The sequence below is a fragment of the Hoplias malabaricus genome, chromosome 9 (assembly GCF_029633855.1).
Source record: "Hoplias malabaricus isolate fHopMal1 chromosome 9, fHopMal1.hap1, whole genome shotgun sequence".
Lineage (NCBI taxonomy): Eukaryota > Metazoa > Chordata > Actinopteri > Characiformes > Erythrinidae > Hoplias > Hoplias malabaricus.
This window is the reverse complement of record NC_089808.1, coordinates 41,015,253-41,035,011: the sequence shown is the minus strand read 5'-3', so window position 1 is coordinate 41,035,011 and position 19,759 is coordinate 41,015,253. Positions and strand designations below refer to the sequence as shown.

At 45.0% G+C, this 19,759-nt stretch overlaps 1 protein-coding gene across 2 annotated transcripts in view; it reads right to left on the bottom strand.

Moving 5' to 3' along the window:
- b4galt2 (UDP-Gal:betaGlcNAc beta 1,4- galactosyltransferase, polypeptide 2) overlaps positions 1-19,759 on the bottom strand; it is a 207,017-nt gene that overhangs the window by 53,712 nt on the left and 133,546 nt on the right. For both annotated transcript variants that reach the window (XM_066681709.1, XM_066681712.1), the window contains exon 4: positions 8,009-8,196. In XM_066681709.1, the coding sequence (XP_066537806.1) occupies positions 8,009-8,196 (188 nt within the window). The remainder of the gene's footprint in view (positions 1-8,008; positions 8,197-19,759) is intronic.

Here is a 19,759-nt window from a genome sequence, read left to right as displayed (position 1 = left end):
CTGTAAGGAGTGTGGTGTGTTCTCCCTGTGTCTGCGTGGGTTTCCTCCGGGTGACTGTCTGTAAGGAGTGTGGTGTGTTCTCTGTGTGTCTGCATGGGTTTCCTCCGGGTGACTGTCTGTGAGGAGTGTGGTGTGTTCTCTCTGTGTCTGCGTGGGTTTCCTCCGGGTGACTGTCTGTGAGGAGTGTGGTGTGTTCTTTCTGTGTCTGCGTGGGTTTCCTCCAGGTATCTGTCTTTGAGGAGTGTGGTGTGTTCTCCCTGTGTCTGTGTGGGTTTCCTCCGGGTGACTGTCTGTGAAGAGTGTGGTGTGTTCTCCCTGTGTCTGCGTGGGTTTCTTCCGGGTGACTGTCTGTGAGGAGTGTGGTGTGTTCTCCCTGTGTCTGCGTGGGTTTCCTCCGGGTGACTGTCTGTGAGGAGTGTGGTGTGTTCTCTCTGTGTCTGCGTGGGTTTCCTCCGGGTGACTGTCTGTGAGGAGTGTGGTGTGTTCTCTCTGTGTCTGCGTGGGTTTCCTCCGGGTGACTGTCTGTGAGGAGTGTGGTGTGTTCTTTCTGTGTCTGCGTGGGTTTCCTCCGGGTGACTGTCTGTGAGGAGTGTGGTGTGTTCTTTCTGTGTCTGCGTGGGTTTCCTCCAGGTATCTGTCTTTGAGGAGTGTGGTGTGTTCTCCCTGTGTCTGTGTGGGTTTCCTCCGGGTGACTGTCTGTGAAGAGTGTGGTGTGTTCTCCCTGTGTCTGCGTGGGTTTCCTCCGGGTGACTGTCTGTAAGGAGTGTGGTGTGTTCTCTATGTGTCTGCATGGGTTTCCTCCGGGTGACTGTCTGTGAGGAGTGTGGTGTGTTCTCTCTGTGTCTGCGTGGGTTTCCTCCGGGTGACTGTCTGTGAGGGGTGTGGTGTGTTCTCCCTGTGTCTGCGTGGGTTTCCTCCGGGTGACTGTCTGTAAGGAGTGTGGTGTGTTCTCCCTGTGTCTGCGTGGGTTTCCTCCGGGTGACTGTCTGTAAGGAGTGTGGTGTGTTCTCTGTGTGTCTGCATGGGTTTCCTCCGGGTGACTGTCTGTGAGGAGTGTGGTGTGTTCTCTCTGTGTCTGCGTGGGTTTCCTCCGGGTGACTGTCTGTGAGGAGTGTGGTGTGTTCTTTCTGTGTCTGCGTGGGTTTCCTCCAGGTATCTGTCTTTGAGGAGTGTGGTGTGTTCTCCCTGTGTCTGTGTGGGTTTCCTCCGGGTGACTGTCTGTGAAGAGTGTGGTGTGTTCTCCCTGTGTCTGCGTGGGTTTCTTCCGGGTGACTGTCTGTGAGGAGTGTGGTGTGTTCTCCCTGTGTCTGCGTGGGTTTCCTCCGGGTGACTGTCTGTGAGGAGTGTGGTGTGTTCTCTCTGTGTCTGCGTGGGTTTCCTCCGGGTGACTGTCTGTGAGGAGTGTGGTGTGTTCTCTCTGTGTCTGCGTGGGTTTCCTCCGGGTGACTGTCTGTGAGGAGTGTGGTGTGTTCTTTCTGTGTCTGCGTGGGTTTCCTCCGGGTGACTGTCTGTGAGGAGTGTGGTGTGTTCTTTCTGTGTCTGCGTGGGTTTCCTCCAGGTATCTGTCTTTGAGGAGTGTGGTGTGTTCTCCCTGTGTCTGTGTGGGTTTCCTCCGGGTGACTGTCTGTGAAGAGTGTGGTGTGTTCTCCCTGTGTCTGCGTGGGTTTCCTCCGGGTGACTGTCTGTAAGGAGTGTGGTGTGTTCTCTATGTGTCTGCATGGGTTTCCTCCGGGTGACTGTCTGTGAGGAGTGTGGTGTGTTCTCTCTGTGTCTGCGTGGGTTTCCTCCGGGTGACTGTCTGTGAGGAGTGTGGTGTGTTCTTTCTGTGTCTGCGTGGGTTTCCTCCAGGTATCTGTCTTTGAGGAGTGTGGTGTGTTCTCCCTGTGTCTGTGTGGGTTTCCTCCGGGTGACTGTCTGTGAAGAGTGTGGTGTGTTCTCCCTGTGTCTGCGTGGGTTTCTTCCGGGTGACTGTCTGTGAGGAGTGTGGTGTGTTCTCCCTGTGTCTGCGTGGGTTTCCTCCGGGTGACTGTCTGTGAGGAGTGTGGTGTGTTCTTTCTGTGTCTGCGTGGGTTTCCTCCAGGTATCTGTCTTTGAGGAGTGTGGTGTGTTCTCCCTGTGTCTGTGTGGGTTTCCTCCGGGTGACTGTCTGTGAAGAGTGTGGTGTGTTCTCCCTGTGTCTGCGTGGGTTTCTTCCGGGTGACTGTCTGTGAGGAGTGTGGTGTGTTCTCCCTATGTCTGCGTGGGTTTCCTCCGGGTGACTGTCTGTGAGGAGTGTGGTGTGTTCTCTCTGTGTCTGCATGGGTTTCATCCGGGTGACTGTCTGTTGGGAGTGTGGTGTGTTCTCCCTGTGTCTGTGTGATTCCAGGTAGGCTCTGGATCCACCGCGACCCTGAAATGAATAAGGGTTACCAAGGGTTACTCAATGAATGAGTGAATGGATTAAAATTGTGGACATTGCTTTAATGAAAAAGTCCTGACAGGTTGCAGTGGATGTGTTAAAGCAGGGAAATCTGTGCAGCGCAGTGTGCCTTCAGGAGGGTTGAGAAAAAAGAATACATTAAGTTCACCAGGTGATTTATTATTTTAATTATTTATATATTCAATTATCTTATGAGCTCAAAATATGATTGTGTCCTCAAAATATTAGTCTTTGTACATTATTTTGTGGCAACACCTTAATAAAAATAACAACCATGTCATCACCAGGCACTCTGTATTTGGATGAACACTACGCACCACTACGAGAAAAATACAGGCCAACAACAGTTTAGAGAAGTGCCCATTTTCAAAATCCATTTTTAAGATAAGTTTAAAAGGTAAACTCACTCAAATTTGCAAATGACTACGCATCCAAAACACGAAACCACTTTCTGAGAACACCATGTAAAGAACATTTCCTTCATTCATGTTAAGAGCATCTTCCAAGGACACACTGCTCACTGTTTCGTGAGGACACATTGTTAAGAGCCCTGCAGTGTTAGGAACGTGACGTTTTCTTCCTTTTGGTGTTTTATCGTGTTCAGTCTCACACACTCACACCTAGTTATTCAAGTGCTTACGGACGGTGGGAGAAAACAGGGGCGCCAAGAGGAAACACACGCAGTCACAGGGAGAACACACCACACCCCTCACACAAAGTGACGTGAGGCAAGGGTCCAACCCAGGACCCCAGGATGTGCACCGTACTGTCCCAACCAGGCAAGGGCAGGACAATGACACGGTGGTGAGTCCTCATTAGCGCCCAGGGATGTCCAGTTCAGTTACTCTTCCAACACCGAAACCGACTGCTTCTCTTCAAAACAGAAAACGATTCATAAACGATTCTTAAATGAGTCATCTGTGTGCGACTAACTGTTTGTGAATCAACACCAGAAACCTCCGTGCCTTGTGGCTACCACATTAACCCCTCATTAACCTTACAGATACCCGGATATCACAATCAGGCAGAATTTACTCTCTCTCTCTCTCTCTCTCTCTCTCTCTCTCTGAACACCGGAGCCTGCAAGTGGCTGGGTTTGATTCAGAGTACACTACAACACAAGTTGGTTTTGTTCTGTAACAATGGCTGCAGTGTGGAGGCAGTCAGGTGGACTGTGGTGATCTGCGTTCTCAGAGAGCCGTGTACTGGGCTTCGAAGCAGAAGCAGAGAGTTAGGAACGCTGTTCTACCATCACCACGGCCAAGGGCTCTCAGAAGAGGCAGCTCTGCTACTTTTATCCTTTTTTGTTTAAATGCTCCACGGAAAACAGTGAGCGGGGACCTTTAACATTGTTTAAGCATTGAGTTCAGAGGTAATCGGGGAGGTCAAGACACGGTGAATCATTGCTACAGAGGCAATGTGCGTGATGCTATTTCTCACCAACTTTTATCCTTTTGGATTCTGTCATGATACTCCCTCGAGGAAGCATCAAACAGGCAGGGTGTTGTTGCCACAGCTCAACAAACCTCTCTTCAGTTTTGTTGTTCCACCTGACAACAGCAGCAGCAGCAGCCGCCTCCCTCTTTCTCTTCTCCATGTTTACAGATGTGCGCCAGACAGCGCTCTGTCCTGTTATTGGTCATTGTCAAGGAACATATCGTAGGAATTATCAGACTAGGACAAAATATCCCAAAAAATTCTAACAATCTTGACTTTTCGTCGGGTGTCGTGGTTCGACCCAGACGCCATGTCGCTCCAACTTTCATATTCCATTAATTTATTCGCGGTGGGTCCGGAGCTTTCACAGGGTGACACACACTCACACATTCACACATATGGACACTTTTGAGTCACCAATTCACCTACCAACATGGACTATGGACTATGGTAGGAAACTGAATCACTCGGAGGAAACCCATGCAGACACAGTGAGAACACACCCCACTCCTCACAGACAGTCACTCGGAGGAAACCCACGCAGACACAGGGAGAACACACCACACTCCTCACAGACAGTCACCCGGAAGAAACCCACGCAGACACAGTGAGAACACACCCCACTCCTCACAGACAGTCACCCGGAGGAAACCCACGCAGACACAGTGAGAACACACCCCACTCCTCACAGACAGTCACCCGGAGGAAACCCACGCAGACACAGGGAGAACACACCACACTCCTCACAGACAGTCACCCGGAAGAAACCCACGCAGACACAGGGAGAACACACCACACTCCTCACAGACAGTCACCCGGAAGAAACCCATGCAGACACAGTGAGAACACACCCCACTCCTCACAGACAGTCACCCGGAGGAAACCCACGCAGACACAGAGAGAACACACCCCACTCCTCACAGACAGTCACCCGGAAGAAACCCACGCAGACACAGGGAGAACACACCACACTCCTCACAGACAGTCACCTGGAGGAAACCCACGCAGACACAGGGAGAACACACCACACTCCTCACAGACAGTCACCTGGAGGAAACCCACGCAGACACAGGGAGAACACACCACACTCCTCATAGACAGTCACCCGGAGGAAATCCACGCAGACACAAAGAGAACACACCACACTCCTCACAGACAGTCACCCGGAGGAAACCCACGCAGACACAGAGAGAACACACCACACTCCTCCGTCATCGTGTCAAGTTCGGGCTAAATTAGTGTAACTTGATCCAAGCATTAGTCACTGATTCCCCCTTTCATCAGTTTGTTTCTTCCACATTTTATTCGAATTTCCAGTAACTTGGTAATGTACAGACATAAACGTGTGGATTAAAGGTTTGAAGAAACCGAGGGATGAATTCAGCCTTGAATTGTCACCTTCTAAAAGTGGAACACGAAATTCTAATAAGAGGCTGGTGAATAACTCCAATATTAGCTTCATAAACAGACTCATTTAAGGTGGAAATAAACATCCGAATATGAAAATTGAGAATAAGAAGAAAAGGCCTGCCTCCAAAAATGATGATCATGATTTTATTTGAACAACACTTTATAAAACTCTAATGTGTTTACGAAGCCCCAGTGTCTGTAAATAGGCAAATAACTGATACCTGTCTGGTATGCTAGTCTCTCTCTCTCAGGATATTAGACAGTGAAGAGAACTCAAAATGTTGAAAAGCATGAACTCAGAAGGGGATACTGCTCTATTCCTGCTCCATAGGTGGGTAAATACTGACTTAATTTAGCTGTTTCTGGGCACTTAAGGTGGAAATGTCTCCAACCTCAACTAACTGCATTAGCGACAGTGCTACAAAACTAAACAACTCAAGTTATAAATGAGTTTCTGTGGTAATTCAAACTCTTCAGTCACATACAAACAACCTTAAAGGCACAGAGTTTCTGACCATAAACAAACTAGTGAGAACAGTGTTTTCCCACCATCACAGATGCCTCCTTTAAGGTGGAAATCGATAAGGAAGATAACATGTAAATGTGCAATTATTTGTCACGCACAATGAAATGTGTCTTCCACATTTAACCCAACTGTGCCAGTGAACACACACACACACACACACACACACACAAACTAGTGCAGCCATCTCCGGCACCTTGTGTTAAAGTGGTTGGTCATTGTAATGGATAACACCACTGTCCTGCACACAGCGGACCTGGGATCCACGCCCAGCTCAGGCAGCAGGGAGGAGCAGCTTGACCAGCATTCATTGAGCTCAAAAATCAGACCCTAGTTCACTTCTGAGAAACTCTAATAAAAGGCCATTGTAATGAGTCCAGCTTTAGTCCGTCAGATGTTCAGCAGGTGGATGGAGAGAGAGAGAGAGAGAGAGGAAATGTCTCAGATGCCACCTTAAAAGATCCAGGTTGACTTTAACAACAGAAGTCAGCCCTCTGGGTCAATACAGAGAGAGAGACCCTTCCCACACCTTTAGCCTCCACAGCATCTGCCTGAGATTAAACATCAGCCAGACACCGGACCACACCAAAGAATTTCATTTCGAAGGCGGCCAGCTTCAGAGAACCTCGACTAAGGCTTTAATATCCCGAGCTATTAAGAGTCTCCGATAGCCGTGCTATCTCCAAGTTAATAACCTCCATTCGGTTCTGCAGCGCCAAAAACGAACGTCTGTCAAGGCTGCGGCCCGTCTAGACCCACACAACTCATCAAATTCCTCAAATGAAGTTTTGATATCGAACAAAACACATAATCGAGCTGCATTCAGCGGCTCCAGACAATGCAACAGTTTGGAGCCACGAGCTGTGGCTGAGAAAGCAATTACCGCCATGAAGGACAGGCTTCAGACAGACAAGCCCCCAGCGCTCGGTTTGAATAAGCGACTCTATTCTGTTTGATTACACATCCCTGAAATAGAGACGGCACAAAGGCAGAGCAGACATCTATTAATATGTAAATACCACAAATGCCACAGTCCGCACAAAAACGCTGACAAAAACACAAAAAAAGACATAAACACTCAGCCTTCAGTTTCAGGGAAATTCAGGATAAGGTCTCTGTATTCAACACTGTATCAGTGTCATGGGAGCGCTGCTGTGATCATGGGCAGCTGCCGGTGGTGGTACAGGTGCCCACACTCCTGTACAAATTTGTTGTGGTGACATTTGTCGTCAGTGATATCATCGATTAACCTCCTCGGAGGGTGTATCTAGTCCAGTTTGAGAGTGAATTTGTACATAATTTACTAAAACACAATTCCCAGGTTTCATACAATTCATAAACCACACTCCTCACAGACAGTCACCCGGAGGAAACCCACGCAGACACAGAGAGAACACACCACACTCCTCACAGACAGTCACCCGGAGGAAACCCACACAGACACAGAGAGAACACACCACACTCCTCACAGACAGTCACCCGGAGGAAACCCACGCAGACACAGGGAGAACACACCACACTCCTCACAGACAGTCACCCGGAGGAAACCCACGCAGACACAGAGAGAACACACCACACTCCTCACAGACAGTCACCCGGAGGAAACCCACACAGACACAGAGAGAACACACCACACTCCTCACAGACAGTCACCCGGAGGAAACCCACGCAGACACAGGGAGAACACACCACACTCCTCACAGACAGTCACCCGGAGGAAACCCACACAGACACAGAGAGAACACACCACACTCCTCACAGACAGTCACCCGGAGGAAACCCACGCAGACACAGAGAGAACACACCACACTCCTCACAGACAGTCACCCGGAGGAAACCCACGCAGACACAGAGAGAACACACCACACTCCTCACAGACAGTCACCCGGAGGAAAATCACACAGACACAGGGAGAACACACCACACTCCTCACAGACAGTCACCCGGAGGAAACCCACGCAGACACAGAGAGAACACACCACACTCCTCACAGACAGTCACCCGGAGGAAACCCACGCAGACACAGGGAGAACACACCAACTCCTCACAGACAGTCACCCGGAGTGGGGCTCAAACCCCAAACCCCAGGACCCTGGAGCTGTGTAACAGCGACACTACCTGCTGCTCCACCCTGAATACAATGTGTTAACAGTTGAATAAATCAACTTCTGAATGTCTGTCTGCAGCAGCACCCCCTGGTGGTCGTGGAGAGCGGGTACCTGAAGCCGAACTTGTCCATGGCGATGGCGAAGTGGCGCGGCTGGTCGTAGCAGTGGTAAAGGTTGCGGTCGTCCATAGGGATGAGGTCCACGTCGCTGAATATGAAGCAGTCGTACTCTGCGTCCTTTAGAGCCTCCGTGTAGCCTACGTTCAGCAGCTTGGCTCGATTAAACGTGTCCTCGCCGAGCTGAAAAACAAAAACCGAAACGTTACAGCAGATTATTAGGTAAAAATCACTATTTCAGTGCAGGTGCATATTAATGTGGGAATAGTAATAACACACTTCTCTGAACCCCACTCGTCAGTTCTGACTGATCCGGGCTTTTAACTGGGTTTATTCATTTCTTTCAACATCCTTAATAATCTCAGAGAAGCTATATTGTATTGTATATTGTGCCCAGTTCTCCATTTAACCTTAAGACAGAAACACTAACCCAAGAAGCCCCCACCCCCAGGTCAGGGGTTTAATCCCAGCTGACAGCTGACAACACTGCACTCCTCACAGTCATTAACAAAGTCCCTCTGGACCAAACCAACTGCGGGGCGCCAGAACGCTGCTAAGCTACGCTCATTTCTTCCAAACGCATTGTCTGTGACTACAATATGCATTTGCATGACGACCGATTAGTATTCCCTCCATCCACCTCAGGTGTGTCCCACGTGAAAATGAACACTTTATCCACAAAGGGAAGAGGCTAATCTTTTCTAAATGGACAGAATGGAGGGGAAGTCAAGACAAAAGCTCTTATTAGCGATGTTGATTTCAGGCGTATTTAAATGAGTCTCATTAGCCAGGATTTAAAACCTAAACTCCATTCAGACCCTGCAGAAGTACTCCAGGTTACACCATCACTGTGTCTGAACTAATAATCCAGTGTGACAATAATCCCATGTAATCCTGTAATACCAGAGGTTTGACCGAATAATTCACGGGTGACAAATCCGTGCGAGAGGGAGAGCCCACCTGGTCCAGCTCGAAAGACACTGCACATACACTAGATACGTCCCAACATCCTGTATGTGGACACCTGATCATCCAGCGTTTCTTCAGATATGAAAGTGTAGCGAATTGCTAGAAAAGAGTAGTGACTTAGCTAGATTCCAATATTTAAATACCAGCGCTAAATACCAAAGGTAAGTATCTGGGATTAATTAACAAGAAATATAAAATAATACTGTGGGCCAATCAGAAAAACCTAGGATCGTCTACGGAGCCAAGGACAACACCACGCAAGAGATGACACTGCACCACTGCTCTGAGATTTGGAGGTTAGCCTCCTTTTAATAAAAAGGTAAGTAAAATATTATAAAATAAAATACAAAAAACAGGCAGGATATTCAATATAAATAATACACCTTATATTACTGTTATTACCATATATATATATATTGGATAACTGTATCTGTATCAATATTTATATACTACTACCCGGGTAGGAAAATATGTATATCAATAAGAAAATATATATTTATATATTTATTTATACACCAATATCTATTAATATCAAAATATCTTTTTTTTTTCTGTGTGTGTATATATGAGAAATTAATGTCCGGTTGTTTCACAGGTGGCAGTTGGAACTGAGTATGCGCAAACAGGTCCAGTCTGTGGAAAGGTATGTGTTTCTCCTACCACACTGGAGAGTAGTGAAAGTTCAGCAACAATAGAAAAGAAGGGGGTTTCACAGAGCAGAGTTGTCCACAGCACTTATGGACAGCTTCCAGGGTCGGGATCCAGGGAGGCTCGCCATCAAATGTAGAAAAGGGGGGTCCAAATTGAATCTAGCCAAAAAACCTGACCTATAATAGGTCATAATACTCCATCAACATCAAGTTTTTATATGAACACATATAAGCTTTAAACATAATAATTCACATTCAACTACACATACTCACAACATATTTACCTTCTTGACCAATTAATTGAACATATTTACAATAATTGAGATTTATGTACAGAGAAAATAAAGATAAATGCACTGCTTGGCACACAAGGGGTTAAATTCTCGCAACGCGCGCGAATTTGTGGGCTCTCAAAGGCCAGCCTGTGGTTACACAGGCTGAAATATCTCCAATAAATAATCATTCATATAAGCTATAAAGAATTTTAAATAGTTATATTGACACGTTTAAGCACAGGCATCACCATAATCCTAATGAAAATGCATGGTTAGCGTAGCATAGTCGGCTAGCGCAGTAATTACTAAATTAACTCACCGATGCAAAACTCAGTGTAACCAGCTAATAAAACTCCTCTTCGCCACGGAGGGCTTCCCAGGTCCACCAGCTCGGTGATCTAGCCCAAAGAGGGTTTACTTGCAACACTGCAGCTTTCTACCACACAAATCCAAATTCTAATCTATCCTTCTCCTTTCCTCTGCAGATGCCCTCCGCTCACGACGGCTGCTCGACCCAAAAGAAAGAACTGGGTCCAGATCAGCAGAATTACCCGCGCTTATCAACGTAGTCAATCACCTTATTGGCTGTAGTGTGTGACGTACTACTAAACAAATTAAATATTCTCAAAAATATATAAAATAATTATTTTTTAAGTGAATAAAGTTTCTGTTACTCACATATTTGTGTCTTTATTTATTTATAATATTTCAATTATTATATTATGCTTCATATTCAATTTCAGCTTCAGTCTAACTCAACTTTTGTGCCCTTTTAATAATAAAATATTCTTTTAATAAATCAAGCTTTTATAACCTGGGTTACACCCTCCCCGCTTGAACATATGCACGTCCCTGTGCATCTGTATGGCTGTACAGTAATAGGTTTGGTATGGGGATGAGGTAAGTAATCAGGTTCTGGACTATCTCTCAAAGCTTCAGTGAAAGCTGTGCTCAGGCCATGGAATAAGGACTGAACAATGGAGACCATTGGGTTTCCAAACTGAGCATAGTGCAGGCGCTCAGGTTGCTCCCTTTTACGGTTAGACCGTCTGACACAATCTGGTTCACCAGAGCCAGTGTCTTCACTCAATTTGCTCTGTTCAACTCCAGGCAGAGCATCTTGGGTTTGTCTTTCAGCTCCCACTTGGGTACTTGAATCTTTGTCTTTCTCAACCTCTGACTCAGTAAAGGATTCAGGTGACATTACAGGTATGTCAACAGACTCAATGCTTGCAGGTTTGGATGCTACTGGCAGGTGTACTGACAGGCTTTCAGCACTGATTTCTTTACTTTTTCCAATTCTAGGTGCACTGACATCCAAGTTGTCATCAGTAGTATTAGGTAAGTCATTTGCAGATACGGCTTTTTCAGGTAAGTTCCCTTCAGGTAAGTCTTTTGCAGATACGGCTTTTTCAGGCAAGTTCTCTTCAGGTAAGTCTTTTGTTTCTCTTCTCATAGGTACTTCATAGATAGTAGTGAAACTGGTGGGTCTGACTACTGGTCGCACTGTGACTCTCTGGTATGGGTGTTCATCATCAAAAGCCCAATCTTGGTATACTGATTCTTGTTCCACAGATTGTCGTGTTCTGGGCTTTCGTGAAGGTTGTGAAATAGTTGGTTCTGGAGCAGTTTCTGGCAAGAAATTACAAGGGAGTAGCAAATCTCTGTGCAAAGTTCTCAGCGGACCTTCTTTAGTCTCCGGCTCGACTGTGTAGACTGGAAAGTTTTCAGCCTGTTTAACCACTATGTGGATGTCTGGCTCCCACTTATCAGCAAGTTTGTGCTTTCCACGGAGTCTGACTGCCCTTACAAGGACTCTGTCACCAACTTCTAGTCTAGAGGCTGTGACATGCCGGTCAAATCTGGTCTTGTTAGCTTTTGCAATTTTGTCTGCCCCTTGCTTGGCTAATTTGAAGCTTTCGTCGAGATGTGACTTGAGATCTTGGACGTACTGAGAATGTGACTTATAACGCTTATCTCTCAGAGGTAAGCCGAATGCTAGGTCTACAGGTAGTTTTGGCTGTCTTCCAAACATTAATTCATATGGGCTATACCCAGTCACATCATTCTTTGTGCAGTTGTATGCATGCACCAAAGGTTTGACAAACTGCTTCCACTTTGACTTGTCTTCCTCGTTAAGAACGCCAAGGAGATTTAGCAGAGTTCGGTTAAAGCGTTCGACTGGATTCCCACGGGGGTGATATGGCGTAGTACGTGACTTGCGGATTCCCATAATCTGACATAATTCCTTAATGACATGTGATTCAAAGTCTGTACCTTGGTCACTGTGTAGACATTCAGGGATGCCATAATGAATTATGAAGTTTTCCCAGAGGCATTTTGCAACAGTTTGGGCTTTTTGGTTTGGTGTGGGAATTGCTACAGCATACTTCGTGAAATGGTCTGTAATCACGAGAATATCCTTGGTGTTGCTTCGGTCGGGCTCTATGGATAGGAAGTCCATGCATAAAAGTTCAAGTGGTCTGGTCGAAGTGATGTTCATCAGGGGTGCTGCTTTCTCTGGTAGTGTCTTCCTTCTGACGCATCTGTCACAGGTCTTGACTTTTCTTTCAACATCCTCAGACATCTTTGGCCAATAGAATCTAGACCTTACCAGGTTAAGTGTCCGCTCCATTCCCATATGACCCATGTCATCATGTAGACTTTTGAGAACAACAGCTCGTAATGACTCAGGTAAGACCATTTGGTAAGTAGGGTTCTCCCCATCCAAGCGCTGACGATATAAGATCTTGTTGTGCAATCTTAGCTTTTTCCACTGTTTCAGGAAATGGTTGATTTGTGGCAGCTCTTCTCTGACCATTGGAGGAATTGTCTCTCCTGTCTCCATCTGGTGGATGACTTCCCTTAAACATGGATCAGCCTTTTGTTGTTTCTGAATCTCTTCCTCAGACATTTGTGTAATTATAGGTAGCCCACTTTGTTCTTCGTTGATGAAACAATCCGGGATAGAATCTGAAGAAACAACTAGAGAATGTATCTGTGCCACAGTGTCATTGTCGTGCTGACATTCATCCAAAGTACGTCTGACAAAATGCTTTTCACAGACAGCTTTGACAACATCTTGGCCCATATAGACATCTGAATCTTCCAGGTGAGTATTAGCAAACTGGTAGATTCGTTCTTGTTCTTTTCGGGAAACAGCGTCATTGGTCAGTTCACCATGGGGCCTTCTAGAAAGACCATCAGCATCTGCATTTTGCTTCCCAGCCCTGTACTTCAGCTTGAAGTCGAAAGTTGACAGCGAGGCTAGCCACCGGTAACTTGTGGCATCCATCTTGGCAGTAGTGAGAATATATGTTAATGGGTTACTATCAGTCACAACAGTAAATGGACTCCCATACAAATAGTCACTGAATTTTTCTGTGACTGCCCACTTGAGCGCCAAAAACTCAAGCTTATGTGCAGGGTACTTAGATTCACTTCTTGACAACCCTCTACTTGCATAGGCTATAACCCTCATTTTGCCTTCTTGCTCTTGGTACAGGGCTGCCCCCACTCCAGTAGTACTGGCATCAGTATGGAGAACATATGGAAGCTGGGGGTCCGCAAACCCTAGGACAGGTGCTGAGGTGAGGTTTTCAATGATGACCTGGAATGACTGTTCGCACTCAGGAGTCCAGCGACTACCAAACGGCTGTTTCGGATCATGATACTGTTTTTGTTCTTTCTTGGGTTGGTTACTCCTCCTCAAAGGTGGGTATCCAACAGTTAGGTCTGTGAGTGGTTTGACAATCCTTGAGTAATTTTTAATGAAACGCCTGTAGTAGCCTGAAAAACCAAGAAAAGATCTCAGTTCTTTTAACCCTTTGGGTCTTGGCCATGTTTTTAGGGCTTCTACTTTGTTAGGGTCTGTCTCAACTCCATTTTGGGAAACGATGTGACCCAAGTATCGAACAGAAGTTTGAAAAAACTTACATTTAGTTGGAGAAAGCTTCAAACCATAATCTTTGAGACGATTCAAAACTTTTAGTAGCCTTGCTTCGTGCTCTTCTAAGGTCTTGGAGAAAACAATCAAGTCGTCAAGGAATACAAGGACTTCTCTCAGGTTAATGCCACTCATACATTTTTCCATCAAGCGTTGAAATGTGCTTGGCGCATTTGTGATTCCTTGTGGCATACGATTGAATTCCCAAAATCCAAGGGGACACACGAATGCAGTCTTGGGTTTATCAGTTTCTTCAACTTCAATTTGGTAGTACCCTGATTTCAAGTCTAACACAGAGAACCATTTTGATCCTGTGAGCGTGGAAAAGGTCTCCTCTAAGTTTGGAAGAGCATAAGCGTCTTTAACTGTTTGAAGGTTCAGCTTCCTGTAGTCTATGCATAAGCGCACATCTCCATTTTTCTTGCGCACAACTACTATGGGAGATGAAAAAGAAGATTCAGACTCTCTGATTATACCAGCCTGCAGCAGCTCTTGCAGATGGTTACGAACAGCTTCTAGGTCTTGCGGGTGAATAGGTCGAGCTCGATGCTTGAATGGAGTTTCATCAGAGAGTGTTATGTGATGTTTGACTCTATTGGCTCTCCCATAATCCAGGTCATTTTGTGCAAAGACTTCAGGCATGTTGTTCAACTTCTGAGTGACACGCTCTTTCCATTCAATAGAAATGGGAGAATCTTCAAAGTTAAAACTCAATCCAGGGTTGACTGGTACATACTCAGCTGAATTGGATGACTGGGGTAGTAAAGCCTGAACAGCGTTAAGTTCTGCAATGATGCATTTCTGGGGCATCACTATATCATGCCCAGACTCATTTTTTAACATCACAGGAACTTTTCGGGGTAGCTTAGCAGGGATGCTCACCAAACAGGGCTTTACCAACAGTCCCCCAGGCAAGGTGGAACAGGTGGGGTGCTCTAAAACAGCCATAGTTCCTGATGTCTGTTTGTTGACTAGAATACAACCCTCCAAAACCACATTTTCTCCAGCAGGAATGACTTGCGGGTCCTTACTGTGGAGTTTGACTAACCCATGAGTGAGATGTTGTTGTTGTTTATGTCTTGCTCTGAGAATTTTTAATACAGCTTCATAACCGTACCGATGAGGATAGTGTCTTTCCAGAACCTTGTCAGTGATGGTCATATACAAAATATCTAAAGTGTTCGTACCAATGAGGACTTGGGGTTGGGTTTCAGAACTCAAGTCTGGAACAACCAAGGCTAGTGTTGGCACTTCCACCTCCACTCCGGCGAATTCTTTGGGAAAGGCGATACTCAGATCTACATATCCCAAGTAAGATACCATCTGCCCATTAGCTCCTTCCACTTCCAACAAGTCACCAAGTGGTTCTATCTTATGCGCTGGTAAGTGTTGGTTGAAGAAGGATTGAGAGATTGTGGTCACCTGGGAACCAGTATCCAGTAGACAATTTGTCTGAGTTTCTCCAATTTTTACTCGAGCTGTGCACTTGGTTCCTATCAGTCCTTTAGGTATAATACAGGATCGTTTTGTTTGTGCACATTTTAGTGAAGCTCGTTGAGTATGTGGGATTTCAGCTTTCTTGATAGCGGGACGTGAATGAGCTTCAGTTCCTGGCTGTCCCATGACAGAAACTGGATTCAGTTTAAAGGGTTCTGTTCATCTTCCCATACTCTTTGTCTCTCTCTTAACTCTTTTCTCTTGGCAGCAACAAGAGCAGGATTCACGTCGGCCTCGCAATTAGCCACGATGTGTCCATCTTCTCCGCAACGGAAACAATACCAGGGCTTTGGCTTTTCACTGGTATGTTTCTTAGCCTGAGATTTTTTATATTTCTTCTGTGCATGGTCAGGTTTTGTAGGTCTAGGTTGTGTCAGTGGCTCTCCTGTTGAAGATTCCGACTTCACACTGGCTTTTCTTATACTTTTCTGTGTCAAAATGGAAGTTAACTGGCTCTTAATCTGAGCTAGTTCTTTTCTTAATTCGCTCATTTCACTGGAATCTGGCTCAACATGAAGTACACTACTGTTGCACATAGTGTGTAAGTGCACTGCTGCTTTTTGTCTTCCTAAGCCTAGGTGCTGTTTTCTTCTTGCAACTTTAGCTTCATACTTGTTTTCAGCTGTACGCAGTAGTAGCAGCAACTCAGCGAACGGTGGGGGGTGTTTTATCTTGTGCTCTAGCTGTAGGTCTGTTAGCAAACTATCATTCCAGCAGCCTCTGCAAAACTGCTTAAGGAGCTGCTGATTAATATCACAAGTCTTAACCCCACCTGCTCTTTCAGCTCGACTCAGTGCAGACTGAAGACGTTGCAGGTATGCTGACGGTTTTTCTCCTGCATCTTGCAGAGTGCTCATGAATTGTGCAAACAACTCTTCTCCATCCTCCACAGTACCATAGGCTGAATCCAACAGCTCCAAATATATTGTAGCTGCAGCCTCTGGACTAATGTGCTTGATTATGTCAGCAGCGGGGGACAGAAGACTTTCATGTATTCTACGCGTTACTTCCCTATCAGGGACTGATGAATCATTAAGCATCAGACCAACTTGAGAACGCCAAGTGTCGTAGTCGACCTCGCTATATGGCTTGGGAACTTTTCCAGAAAAGGTTCTCAATCTCACAGTTGAACCAGCGAATGGAGACTTTTCTTCGCTTCTCACGATGTGCTCCACTATCACTTTCTGCACTTCAGGTGGATTAAATGTAGAATAATCGAGCAATGGAACTGTTCTCTGCTTAGCAGGTGACAAGGAGTGTGCAGAATGATGGCTCCTGCTGTCATCAGAGGTAGGTTTCAGGTGAGATCCGAACACGGCTTGGGACGAAATTTCAGACTGGTTTTGCTCTGATGTTTGGTCGGGGCTTGGTGCAGGATGAGAGTCATTTTTTAGTTCGGCAACATCAGGTGTATCAATGATATCACCTATCTGATCCAGGGCTTCTCGTAGGATAGCTTCTAAATCCCTCCCACTTAGTTTAGCTACTCTCTGTAACTCACCTACATAAGTGTGAGTAATCTTACTACCCACTCCCTGAGAGTAAACATCCGCTAGTGCTCGTACACAGCACACAGTATTATCAGCGAGTGTACAACGGTAGGGTAGAAGGGGTTCTAATGTCTGCAAAGCAGAACCGGAACTGTATTCTACAATTACCTGCGAATGTAGCTCGGAACTAGCGTCGTCCACTTTTAGTGTCCTATTTATTGTACCATGTTCTTTCAGAAATGTCAACACCTCTCCACCACAGTCTGACCCAGTTAATCCATTAACTATCACAGAATTAGGGACTTTTACACTGTTATGTTCAATGAACTCCATTTTTAGCATGTGAAACACTTTTGATTAGACAGTTTGTGCAGTGTTGCTCTTGAGTATTTAACGTAACTAGGCTCCTGGCTGGCTCGCCAAGTTTTATGTAGCGAATTGCTAGAAAAGAGTAGTGACTTAGCTAGATTCCAATATTTAAATACCAGCGCTAAATACCAAAGGTAAGTATCTGGGATTAATTAACAAGAAATATAAAATAATACTGTGGGCCAATCAGAAAAACCTAGGATCGTCTACGGAGCCAAGGACAACACCACGCAAGAGATGACACTGCACCACTGCTCTGAGATTTGGAGGTTAGCCTCCTTTTAATAAAAAGGTAAGTAAAATATTATAAAATAAAATACAAAAAACAGGCAGGATATTCAATATAAATAATACACCTTATATTACTGTTATTACCATATATATATATATTGGATAACTGTATCTGTATCAATATTTATATACTACTACCCGGGTAGGAAAATATGTATATCAATAAGAAAATATATATTTATATATTTATTTATACACCAATATCTATTAATATCAAAATATCTTTTTTTTTTCTGTGTGTGTATATATGAGAAATTAATGTCCGGTTGTTTCACAGGTGGCAGTTGGAACTGAGTATGCGCAAACAGGTCCAGTCTGTGGAAAGGTATGTGTTTCTCCTACCACACTGGAGAGTAGTGAAAGTTCAGCAACAATAGAAAAGAAGGGGGTTTCACAGAGCAGAGTTGTCCACAGCACTTATGGACAGCTTCCAGGGTCGGGATCCAGGGAGGCTCGCCATCAAATGTAGAAAAGGGGGGTCCAAATTGAATCTAGCCAAAAAACCTGACCTATAATAGGTCATAATACTCCATCAACATCAAGTTTTTATATGAACACATATAAGCTTTAAACATAATAATTCACATTCAACTACACATACTCACAACATATTTACCTTCTTGACCAATTAATTGAACATATTTACAATAATTGAGATTTATGTACAGAGAAAATAAAGATAAATGCACTGCTTGGCACACAAGGGGTTAAATTCTCGCAACGCGCGCGAATTTGTGGGCTCTCAAAGGCCAGCCTGTGGTTACACAGGCTGAAATATCTCCAATAAATAATCATTCATATAAGCTATAAAGAATTTTAAATAGTTATATTGACACGTTTAAGCACAGGCATCACCATAATCCTAATGAAAATGCATGGTTAGCGTAGCATAGTCGGCTAGCGCAGTAATTACTAAATTAACTCACCGATGCAAAACTCAGTGTAACCAGCTAATAAAACTCCTCTTCGCCACGGAGGGCCTCCCAGGTCCACCAGCTCGGTGATCTAGCCCAAAGAGGGTTTACTTGCAACACTGCAGCTTTCTACCACACAAATCCAAATTCTAATCTATCCTTCTCCTTTCCTCTGCAGATGCCCTCCGCTCACGACGGCTGCTCGACCCAAAAGAAAGAACTGGGTCCAGATCAGCAGAATTACCCGCGCTTATCAACGTAGTCAATCACCTTATTGGCTGTAGTGTGTGACGTACTACTAAACAAATTAAATATTCTCAAAAATATATAAAATAATTATTTTTTAAGTGAATAAAGTTTCTGTTACTCACATATTTGTGTCTTTATTTATTTATAATATTTCAATTATTATATTATGCTTCATATTCAATTTCAGCTTCAGTCTAACTCAACTTTTGTGCCCTTTTAATAATAAAATATTCTTTTAATAAATCAAGCTTTTATAACCTGGGTTACAAAAGGTATTACTAAGGAGTTTGTCCTTATTTGAGTTTACACTACATGCTGGAACACTGCACTGAGGATTTCATGGCTGCTGTATATAAATTAGTGAGGTCAGGTCCTGATGTCAGATGATCTGGGCCCACCAACCAACACACTGTGAAACAAGACCACTCACTCAGGTTTCTGTTGGCCTACTTCTCTTCTGACGTCAAGAGCAGAGACTTTAGAATTGCCCCGCCCCCTCATCTGAGTCTGTCCAATCACAGCGCTGGACCCTTGTTTATGTGACAGCACAAAGACAAGGTTACACTCAGCAAAACAGACACAATGGGCATGGAGAAATTAGAGCACTGAGAAAAATGGAGAAAACGTGAACGGAGAAGAAAGAGAACAGAGTGAAAACGGCTAAAATCCAGAGCTTCTGCTCCTCGCTCCTCACTGCTGTGCGCTCGGGGTCGGGGTGAACAGCGAGCGGCTCGTTATCATTTAAAGGAACAGGCGCTGAAAGTGTGTCTTCTGAACAGGGGCTGTTTACACAGGGGGAGAACACTGCTGTGGGGTTTGATGCTTGTGTGTCATTGTTTTTCATTGTATCTTAAGAATATAATAGAACTTTACACCTGGCTTTAAAAGCCACAGTAGATAAGCTACTGTATGCCATAAGCTACTTTAGTAAATTGAGCATAATCAGTAACACCTACAGCAGTTTTACAACCAACATTTTGCAGCCATTCCTCAAAGGCCTATGCTCGAGAAGTATTCTGTGTACTTCTGCTGCAGATGTGTACAGAACACATGACCACAGCAAAGCCGCAGTTAAGCCTGAGTTTCCCAGGTTTCC